Source organism: Gekko japonicus, unplaced genomic scaffold, assembly GCF_001447785.1.
Source record: "Gekko japonicus isolate JY-2015 unplaced genomic scaffold, Gekko_japonicus_V1.1 scaffold1363, whole genome shotgun sequence".
Lineage (NCBI taxonomy): Eukaryota > Metazoa > Chordata > Lepidosauria > Squamata > Gekkonidae > Gekko > Gekko japonicus.
The window spans coordinates 228709-240363 of NW_015163643.1; the positions used below are offsets into that span (position 1 = coordinate 228709).

General features: G+C 44.4%; 1 protein-coding gene across 1 annotated transcript in view; it reads left to right on the plus strand.

The window, feature by feature from the left end:
• The window catches only part of LOC107107330 (keratin, type I cytoskeletal 14-like), a 40531-nt gene extending 30786 nt beyond the window's left edge, over positions 1–9745 (plus strand). Inside the window, exons 8-15 of the mRNA XM_015407612.1 lie at positions 1038–1633; positions 4137–4219; positions 4687–4843; positions 5458–5619; positions 6571–6696; positions 6998–7218; positions 8471–8496; positions 9394–9745. Coding sequence (XP_015263098.1) covers positions 1038–1633; positions 4137–4219; positions 4687–4843; positions 5458–5619; positions 6571–6696; positions 6998–7218; positions 8471–8496; positions 9394–9521 — 1499 coding nt within the window. The 3' untranslated portion in view covers positions 9522–9745. The remainder of the gene's footprint in view (positions 1–1037; positions 1634–4136; positions 4220–4686; positions 4844–5457; positions 5620–6570; positions 6697–6997; positions 7219–8470; positions 8497–9393) is intronic.
• Positions 9746–11655: the final 1910 nt, after the last annotated feature.

Consider the following 11655-nt stretch of genomic DNA (forward strand, 5'->3'; position numbering starts at 1 on the left):
TCAATTCACAGGTCCTCAAGGCATAAGGATGTTCACATAGTTATCCATGGACAAAACGTTTGCTATTTGGTGGAGTATGGACTTTAGGGTTAGAAGGGAAACCTCACAAAATTCAGAAACTGCTGTTCTGGTACTCCTCCTTTAAATAAATGCTACTTGTCAGTTTGTAATCTTCCACATGAGATGTTCTTGGAGGACTGTGGTTTTCTTTTCTGGATAAAGGATCAATAGGCATGACTTTAAAAACCCCAATAGTGTGTAAAAATGGGAGTCAGTGCACTGTGACCTGGTTGCCAAAAGTTATGGCGGGGAGGAAGTATAGAGAAAGGGGATTTTTTTGTTTGTTTGCTAAAAAAAAAACCTTGTTCACTGTGGTAAAGGTAAAGGTAAAGGTTCCCTTGCTCGAAAGCCAGTCGAGTCCGACTCTAGGGTTGCGGTGTTCATCTCCGTTTCAAAGCCGAAGAGCCAGCGCTGTCCGAAGACATTTCCGTGGTCATGTGGCCGGCATGACTAAACACCAAGGCGCATGGAACGCTGTTACCTTCCCACCGAAGTGGTACCTGTTTATCTACTTGCAATTTCTTGCTTTCGAACTGCTGTGGAGGTCTATATAAAAGCTGTGGGGGGTAAATTTTGCAGTTAATGGAAATGTGAGATATAGTCCAAATCATTTGTCTGCTTTCCCCCTTTTACTTGAATATTTAAAAAAGAAGGAATATACAAAACTTGTGTCAGTACCTTTAGCTTCAGGGAAGGGAGAAACCCAAGACATCCATCCTGAATGAAGCCTTTTGTTTAACTGAACTGTAACATTGATACTCTCAGCCCATCTTGAGATAAGCAGCTACATTTCCAGGCAAGAACATTATTTCGTCTGGCCTCACCCAGAAGGGTGGAGACTCCTTTTGGCAGGCTGTCTTTTGGTAGTGGAAGAGAACACGCCCTTGTGAGAAGTATATATGAACCATGCTATGGTGCAAAGATTTGCTTCTTCCTTCTTGACCAAGCCGAGTAACAGTTTAGGTCTGAACCTGCCTGACTTCCAGCCATGGCTACAAGCTATTACCAGAGTTCATCTGCTTCCTATGGTGGTGGTTTAGGTGGTGGGAGTTGCGGCTCCAGCCGCATGTCCTCTGTCCGAGTGGGATCACCCAGCATTGGGGGAGCTGGTGGTGGCCGCATGTCTGTCTCTTCTGCCAGGTTTGTATCTTCTGGGGCAGGAGGAGGATATGGAGGTGGAATAGGAGGTGGCTTTGGCAGCGGTTCCTGTGGAGCAGGAGGTGGCTTTGGTGGTGGTTCTTATGGACTGGTTTCTGGTGGAGGTGGTGGCTATGGTAGCTGTTTTGGTGGAGGTCTTGGAGGTGGTTATGCTGGAGGCTATGGTGGTGGCTATGGTGGTGGTTTTGACTTTGTGGCTGGTGGTGATGGAGCCCTTCTTACTGGAAATGAGAAGGTCACCATGCAGAATCTCAATGACCGCCTGGCTAACTACCTGGAAAAGGTGAGGGCTCTGGAAGAAGCCAACACTGAACTGGAGATCAAGATCCGAGACTGGCATCAGAAACAAGCTCCTACCAGCCCAGCCAAGGACTACAGCCACTACCACAAGATTATTGAGGACATTCGTGACAAGGTAGGATTGATGATGCTGGATCACTTTCTCAAATGAACAACTTGCCAATGGTTTTCTTAAACTGGGGAAATGTAATGATTAAATGCTAAATGTTTCAAGCCTTACTGTGAAAACACTAAAAAAAGAGCACATAGGAAGGAAAATAAGTATAACTGACTTTTTAAAAGGAGAAAAACTTGGAGGTAGCAAAAAAGTGATAAAAATAGCTAAAAATAAGGTGCAGTATGATGTAATATAGGCACACGATCACACCATTAGCCACGCTAAAGAGATGGAAGATAGGTGGAGTTTCTGGGCACGATCTCACCGGCACATCTGGGAAGCGTAGTGCTCCCGTGGCTCAACCGAGGCTTCCCGCCGAAGATGCGCAGCAAAAAACTAGTACCTCGGAGGTACTAGTTTCCGGAAACCACGGGGCAAGGGCAGGCGGCTGATTGTGTTTCCGGTGGAATCCCGTGGCATCCAGCGCCCGCCCACGTCCCGTCGCAAAGAAGGTGTTTTTTTTTAAGTCTCCACAGAATGTGCACAAGCACCCAACGGCGCAAGCACATACTTGTGTTAAAAAAAACAACCCAGTTTGCCACAGCAGCGCCGCTTCTTTGCCGCGCCGTCTGATTGGCACCTCCCCGGGCTCCCACCACCACCACCAGACGTCGGCGGGACGTGTGAGCCCGCGGCCGCGTGGTAGTTCGCTCCGGGGCAAACAGCCACGCCTCCCCCCTGCAATATCCGGCCCGTGTGACTGGGGCCACTTGTAAGATACTTACAGCATGGAAAGGCAAACACTGTGGATCTTAATTCAGTTGTGGCAGCAGCTATTCAATGCCTATTTATTTGAGTAGCCTGGAGATAAGTAATAGAGCATCCTTCATCTTCCTAGCAGGAAACATAAAGCTGCTGGTGAAAAGGACAGGAGCAGGGCTAATTTTTTTAAAAGTTGACAAACCAATTTGTTGTACTTATAGCAGTTATTTGAGATTTACTTTCCATCCTATCCCAGAGGCTCAGGATATGTGAATAACCCCATTTTGATCAAACTCTCACTCCTGGAAATCTGTCATGAGTTCCAGATGTGTGCAGGCTTGATTGTGATTTCTTTGAGATGAAGGAAAGACAATTCTGTACAAGTTCAGCAAGGCAGCTACATCGCTACTTGATAAAATGCATCAGAAACTGGTTGTAGGATTTAGGGCAGATTTGCACATGCTCCTACATCACTCGATATCTCACGGCTAGATGACCAGTTGCTCAGTTATGCACAGCTATGTGCATGAATTGCCAACATTGAGAAGCCATGGGCAAGGTGAAATTTACCTCTAGCATGTTACCCACCCTGAGCCCACTTGTGGGAAGGGTGGGCTATAAATGTGAATGAATGAATGAATAAATAAATAAATAGCATTGGATCCACGGTGGCACAATGACACATTCAATTAATTCACAAGCTCTTGCAGCCATCAAATAATAAATGTGTGTGTATAAATACATGCATTCTGGTGTGTGTATACTTTTACAGTAAACTCCTTCATGGTAATGAACTAATCTATTAGGTTTTTATTTGCTCACCACAAGTAAAAAACAACTAGAATAACAACTGGTTAATCTAGTCTGCTATAGTTAGACCACTGGTACATACTTACAGCTTACCTACTCAAACTTGCTCCACATTAGGAATCATTCCCCAAATATAACAGTGATTAATAATCCTTTTTATATCATCCACCTCTGTGCACTTCTGAGAAATTACAACTGTTATTCTCCAAGATAGTGCTGTGAATGAAACCCCACTAAGAATGAAACCCCACAAACGTTTTACTTCCATTTCCAAATGGGGGAGACTAAGTTCTTATGACAAAAATGAAGCCCTCCTAAACTAATGTAACCAAATGCTTTTTTTCAATAGATTTTCTACTTTAACCTCTACTATTATTCTACCTGAAAATTTTGCTAGAAAACGTTCCTTCTGAGTTTGCTAAGGAAAAAGTGGCAGGTAGTTCTTGAAGGTGCTTTACAGATGGGACACCCTGCTGTGGGAGGGGATGGGGTCCTTTGGCTGCCTCTTCTAGCTCAATGGTTCTATGACAAAAACCTGGCGATGAGCAAAGAAATGTCACACCATCGTGACTCACTTGAAGCTAAAATTAGCACATGACCGAGAATGAATTTAGGTTAGCTAATTTCTCCTCAGATAAATTCTCCATAATTGTTTGAAGATGCATAATTTAATTCCCGATTCATTCCTTCTTGGCCTCTGAATTACAACCACAAATCTGGATTAACTGTCATGCAATGCAATCTTAAACAGAACTTCACCCTTCTAAATGTATTCAAATCAGTGGTCTTAGAAAGATGTAATTCTGTTTAGGACCACACTGTTGATCTCTTTATACCTTCCATAAACTGAATTTCTCTCCCCCCCCCCATATTTCAACAATGTATTTGCACACAACAATATCTTGCCAACATTAATTAACATTTTTTGTCTTCTTGCCCCCATGGATAGATTCTTCAAGCCACCACTGACAATTCAAGGGTTGTCTTGGAGATTGACAATGCCAGGCTGGCTGCTGATGACTTCAGACTGAAGTAAGTTCTTCCCTTGCTTATTTCCCATTCTTCAAGGCCTCTGTCTTACTGAATGAGTAATCCAGATCTTAATAACCATCTGGGACTCTCAACTTGAGGCTCTGGAGTACTGGAATTTACAATTTGTATTGTAATTCTGATGTATTTTAATTGGTTTTAACTGTTTTTGCATTGTTACTTGGTATGATGGAACCTGCCCTGAGCCTGCTATGTGGAGAGTGTGGGATATAAATAAAATAAAATGAATAAAGAAAAGGACAAAGAGAAAACTAAAGGGATTGGGCAAGGAGAAACAAGTAAAAATGAACTGTGGTGGAAGGGTTCTTTATTATGTCAAGGAAGAAAAATAATCTACAGGAGGGAGGAAAGTCTCAGATTAAGAAATATGGTCAAAGTTTATATTTATGCACTCATCATTTTTCTCACTTCTGAGTTTCTGATTTTTTGCTTCCCTTTAAAACTGTCAGGTATGAGAATGAGCTGCACCTCCGCCAGAGTGTCGAGGCTGACATCAATGGTCTGCGCAGAGTCCTGGATGAGCTGACTCTGTCCAAATCTGACATGGAGATGCAGATCGAAGGGCAGAAGGAAGACCTGGCCTACCTCAAAAAGAACCACGAGGAGGTGAGACAGAGAAGCAGAGACAGGACCAGCCACACTCACATTTAGAATCTGGTTTTGGGATAACAATCATGGGAAATTAAACAAACATCTCTGGCTCTGTACATTAAAGAGTGAGACAAAATAAATAGTCCCCATAGAAGTAAATACTTTGTAGTCCACCAGCACTAACTGCCAAGTCACCACATCATGAGCAGACGTTTAATTCTGACGATCAGCAGGGGAACCTCCAGTTTATTCTTCCACTGTAGTAACTATCTTTTTAAAAGCTGCTGGTAAATACCCGAAGGCAAAGAATGTCCCCATCAAAATGGTGCCAGTCAGAATCTTGAGATGAAATGTATCATTGGTACCATTGGCTGGAGTGGAAGGATTGCTACAAGCATATAGTCTACCTACTTCTCATCGTATGTAAAACCCACTTATTGAGCAGTAGGAATGAAAAAAGTCATATCTGCTTGGCTTGAGTTGGCTACCAATCCCAGCCAGAATCTGTGGACCCCTGTAGAGCCTTTGCTTATGTGAATATGACAGTTCCTTCAAGTTCACCAATTGCTGAGAAATGCAACTTGTAGCCATTTCTGGTATTCGCATTATCTCAATTTTCATCCCTCCAGTTAATGAAAGAATACAGCACTCAGTTGACCGGAAATGTCAGTGTCGAGATGGATGCTGCCCCTGGAATCGACCTCACCAAAATTTTGGCAGACATGAGAGAACAATATGAACAACTGGCTGACAAGAATCGCAGAGATTGTGAGGCCTGGTTCTTTGCCAAGGTGAGTCTTCCTTTCTTGATGATCATGTTTTGCTCTACTGCAATCTAAACCCCATTGGATTCTTATTGGTTGTCCCAGCCAATGATCACATTGACTTGCACTGTGTAAGCCGCCTTAAGTCTCAGTGAGAAAGGCAGACTATTAATAATGTAAATAAGAACACAAAAATATCTAGTCTTCAAACATATAACAGTTTTGTACCTATTTATGGCCCCGGTCACACGGAGCATTAGCCACGCTAGAGAGATGGAAGATAGGTGGATTTTCCAGGCGCGATCTCACTGCCACATCTGGGAAGCATAGCGCTCCCGTGGTTCAACCGAGGCTTCCCGCCGAAGATGCGCAGCAAAAAATTAGTACCTCGGAGGGAAGGGCGGGCGTCTGATCGCATTTCCAGTGGCATCTGGCGGCCGCCCATGCCCCATTGCGAAAAGGTTTTTTCCGCCAAAGTCTCCAGGGATACGCACAAGCACCCAACGGGGCATGCGCATACTTCAGGTTAAAAAAAACAAAACACAACCCCGTTTGCCTTTGGCACGTCATGTGATCGGCACCTCCCCCCTAACCACGGGACCTCGACGGGACCGTGAGGGGACGCCTGATCATGCAGTTGCACGTTATTTTGCTGTGGGGCAAACAGCCACGCCCCCCCCACGCTATCCGGCCCGTGTGACCAGGGCCTAACTGTAATATCTTCTCAACAATCCTAGAGATTGATAACAATTGAGAATTCTCTGTTAGGGATCTCTAACCCCACCTCACTGAATTCCAGAGTTCCCTTAAAAAAAGGAATGATTTTAAAATATTTTAAGTGTGTAAATGTGTATTTGATAACCACATCTTTATAACAAGATTTCCCTTTCTTTGCTAACTATAGATCTGTGACATTTTCCATCATGTTTACTTTGTTTTTAACCCCTTTAATAATAAAATAAACCCTGTCCCCTCTAGACTGAAGAACTGAACCGTGAAGTCGCCACTAACACAGAACAAATACAGACCAGCAAGAGCGAGATGTCAGAACTGAGGCGTACAATACAGAGTCTGGAGATTGAGTTACAGTCGCATCTTAGCATGGTATGTTGCTACCTCTTTGAACTGAATCAATGTGTGGATAAAGGACATAAGAACAAAAACGCTGGGGTATGACCTATGGCACAGTTAGTTAACATTTCACCTGCCAGCTAGACAACATCAAAGACGCTGCTTACCATGGCAAGATGGCCTTAGATAATCCAGGCTTTTCAAATTTTCACGAAAGCTAGAAAGAAGAAAGACAGCTGATTCTTGGTGTTCTCAGGTAGAGATTAGGTCCTGTGGTGCACAGGGATTTGAATCATTCAGACTCCAAGACTCTCCAATTTTTCTCCCTCATTAGAAAGCTGGCTTGGAAAGTAGCTTGGCAGAGACAGAAGGCCGGTACTGTGCTCAGCTGGCTCAAATACAGAATATGATCACCAGCGTAGAGGAGCAGCTGGCTGAGCTGAGAAGTGACATGGAGCGCCAGAACTATGAGTACAAGATGCTCATGGACATCAAGACCCGCCTGGAGCAGGAGATTGGCACCTATCGCAACCTGTTGGAGGGCCAGGACTCCAAGTACGTACCTGGGCAACAATAACGAAGGGCAGCGATAAAAACAGGACAGCAGATCAACTGCTGAACTAATCTGAAATGCTGCTGATAATCTATGTATCTGTTTATCTATTTAGAATATTATGTATTTATTTAGAATATTTCTATACTGCCTTGCCAGAGCCCTGTTCCAAGCAGTTTATGATTAAAACAACCTCAGGTACATAAATACAGCATATAACTGTCCAGACCTCAGACAAGAAGCAGACCGTAAAACAGCTGGAAACGTAAAAACCTAAATGAAAAGCCTGGGTAAAATGAATGCTTTGGCCGGGCACCTAAAGCAGGCATTATATGAGCCTCAAGGCATGGTGCCACTACAGAAAATGCCCCGTCTAGTTGCCCTGCCTTACCTCTGCAAATAAGAAACTCTTAATAATAGAACCCATTGATGTTTTAAGGCTTCACCATGTGGCATGAGAACTATACTTCATTGACAGATGTGGTATATTTTTATAATCTCTTTTTAAATGAAATTCCTCTGCAGACCAGATATCTGCCTGCAGCATCCTCCTTCGTGAGTCAGATTTGACTGTGCCATCACAAACGCCATTTTTGAACAATTAATGAATTTTCATCTTATAATAATGAATGAATTTTCAGCTTATAATAATGCCAAGTTGGTGCACATGGACTGGTAGCGAAACATACAAACCACAACTGATTTATGGCAACCCAGTAGAGTTTTCAAGGCAAGAGATGAGCAGAGGTCATTTGCCATTGCCTTGCATATGTGCAGCAACCCTACCTCCCTTGGTGGTTTCCTAACCTGCTACTAACCAGGGCCGACCCTGCTTAGCTTCTGAGATCTGACAACAAAAAGATTGAACTAGCCCCCAGAGCACAGGAGTGGATATGTGTATCAGTAAAACACTACCAAAAAAGGATCTTAATGCAATAATACAGATTGCTCTCCCCCCATGTTTTATAAATAGGCACATACATATGACCAACTGGAAGGGGAACAATCCAATGTACCAAAATAAATTAAAACTGTGGCAAATTGCCTACGTCCAGGTCTGGAATTTATTAAGAAACTCTTCTTGTTAACACTGCAATTGAGGGAGGAAATGTGATTCAGAGGGGAAAACATATGGAAAAATAAAAGAACCGAAATGGGAAAGTCCCCTCAACTCTAGGCAGAGGTTCGACATCTTCCTCGTCACCACTGCTACATCCTCTTATTGTTACTTACTCAATTTTTTCTCTCTTTTAGAATCCCCGGATGGTCTCCAAAGGATGGTAAGGAAGAATTCTACTTAGATATAACAGGAGTCTGGGCTGGCTCCTTATTGAAAACACTATCTTTATGACAAGGGCAAGATTTTAAAATCTTTCCCAGAGAGCTAATCACATTACACACTCTAAGGAGAGAACAAGCAGTTTAGGAAATTATCTGGATAAATAAATCTCATTGTTCTAGCTGGTGTAGATTGTCAAAGTAACATTCAGAAAACTGAAAAAAGATATAGAACATCTTCTTGCTTAGTTCCCTTATGCTAGCAAACTAAATGAATACTTAAAGTCTAGTACCGTGCCTCACCCACTTTTTTTTCTGTAGTCCAGAGTACTGGTTTCAACTCCTAGAAATCAGTAGCTGACACATAGCGTACAAACAAGGCACAAATTCAATCAGGGCTGGCCCAAAGGTTTTGAAGACCTTTGGATAGTTTCATCTCCCATATCAATATAGAGAAAAACAAGAAGTTTAGCGATAAGAGGTTAGTTTTTAATAGAGAAAATAAACTCATCTCTGCCTAATTTGGCACCCCTTAAAAGCCTGGCCCCCCCTCATTTACCTATATGGGTGACACGGCCCTTGAATTCAACACACATCCCCCACTGGCATGCAGGAGCAGAAACCATTAAACAAGCACAGTTTAAAGACACAGAAAGGGTGTTTTATAAAATGATTTTCTCTCAGTTTGGAGAGGTGGGCCGGGATCAGAGCAGCAGTCGACACCTAAATGGAAAATTATAAATTGAAAAATGGACAAGCTGGCATGCTGTTAATGGAATCAGAAACTGTAGGTTTGTGTGCCTTCACTGTATAGGTTTGTGTGCCTTCACTGCTCAGCAATGAGATTCAGTAGCTTCCCATTCTATCTAATAGTTCTGTTCCTTCTCCTTTTATCCCAGCATCCCACGGTGGAGGAAGCAACATCACCTACGGTAGCTCTACTAGCTACAGTAGTGGCGGCGGCGGCAGTGGCAGCATCACTTCCAGCAGCAAAGTGCGTACTGGCAGCGAAGAAAGGAGATACTGAATCTTCTGAAAACTGCATCCATCCACCTCATGGAAAACAAGCATTTTCAGCATGCACACAGATGGCTCAAAGAAACATCCCTCCTGTCGCCCAAGAGTGCCTTGGCTTGGTCACTTCCTTAATGGCACTTTCTCACTTGCTTTGTCTTGCTCATCAAAGTAGATGCACTGCTGTGTAATGCTTTTGATAATAAAGTTTCCTTTCAGGCTTTTTTTGCAGATAAATACTTGTCAGACCTTTCTATTATTTGTTCCACTAACCAGAATTATTTTTCAAGGCGAGCCACCCATTTTGTCAAACATCCAATGCAATCCAAGCATGAGAGCAGTTCAATGGATGGCGGCATGGGGGTCACCAAGAGAACTTTCTTTATACTCTGGCATTCTAGAAACTGGGACATAATAGTTCCCTGTCATCTTATGGAGCCAATTTCTTTAGAGCTCCTCTTCCAGCTGATAGACTTACACCACGCACCAAACATCATGTTAGCAAAATTCTCCCCAAACTTCATGACCGGTCTGCTGATATCTTTAGAGCATCCCAAGCAAGCCAATAATAAGGGGGCAAGGAGATGGTCATCCCTTGGCAAGCTATTCCATAAACGTGGCTCTGCAGCAGAATAGGGTTGCCAAGTCGTTGCAGTCGCCGCAGAGGGGGACTCCTAGGCGGCGACTGGAGCGCGCACGTGCGCCGTACGCACGTCACCCGGAAGTGACGTTAGGATGCCGGGCACGCTGGGGGCAGGGCCACGACCCTCGGAGGGAAAACCATAGAGTTTTCCCTCCGATGGTCATGGCCCCACCCCCAGCATGCTCAGCGTCCTAACGTCACTTCCTGGTGATGCGCACATCGGGGCGGGGCCGATCCGCGGGGCCGATCGGGGCACATCGGGGCGGGGCCGATCCCCAGGGGCCGATCCGCCGGTGACGGGGAACGGGCCATTGGGGTGGGGGTTTCCCCACCCCCCGGGGGGACTTGGCAGCCCTAATAACCCACCCATTGAACTTTGGATCGTACAGATATACACTGAAGTGCTTCCAAGGAGGAGTAGTTAACATCACAGAAAGCAGAAATAAAACTCAATAAAATTCAAGATCTCAGTGACCCACCAAAAAACTGGAATGAAACTAACAAAATGAGCCAGTTTGGTGTAGTGGTTAAGTGCGCGGACTCTAATCTGGGAGAACCGGGTTTGATTCCCCACTCCCCCACTTGCAGCTGCTGGATGACCTTGGGCAAGCCATAGTTCTGATAAGAGCTGTTCTTGAAAAAGAGCAGTTTCTGTCAAGAGTTCTCTCAGCCCCACCTACCTCACAGGGTGTCTGTTGTGGGGAGGGGAAGGGAAGGGAGTTTGTAAGCCGCTCTGAGACACCTTTGGGTAGTGAAGGGCAGGCTATAAATCCAATCTCTTCTCTTCTTCTTCTCTTAAACAGAGGCAAATGCAATGTTCTGAATTTAAGGGGGGAATGATCAAATGTGTGGGATGGGGAATAGCTAGCATGCAATTAGTGTATGTGAAAAGGACGTACGGATTATAGCACATAAGGGGTTGGCCTGGATCAGTCCATCTCTAATCCAACATCCTGTTACGCAAAGTGGCCAGCCAGAAGACCCTGCAAGAAGGGCCTACAAGCAAGGCCAGAGGCCAAAGCTTCTCCCCAGTTATTGCTGTGGCTGTGTTACTGAAGAAATTAATGCCATCAATATTCAGCAAGTTGCTAATCTCTTACCTAGCCAGTAAGAAGCTTTCACCCACTAGGCAGAACTTCAGAGCCAACCTAAATGGGATGGTGGCCACAGGTGCTGAAACAGCCCCACTATTTGGGAGTTTGAAGAGGTGGGTGGGGAGCTCCTGGGGCCACATGCCAAATTTGGATAGGGGCCTTGCGGCAATTTTTAAACAACTACAACTGCTTCTAAAGTGTCATTGACAGACACTGTTATGTTTAGTTTGGCCTCAAAAGAAATGAGTCATTGCAGGGAAAAGAGGAGGAAAGGGTTCCGCTGACAGCAACAGTCACGTCAAGATCCAGCCACAGCAGTAGGGTGACCAGATGTCCTCTTTTTTAAAAAATGTCCATCCTGTTTTAGGCTCTTAAATAGGCTTGCCAAGTCCCCACCGCTGGCGGATCGG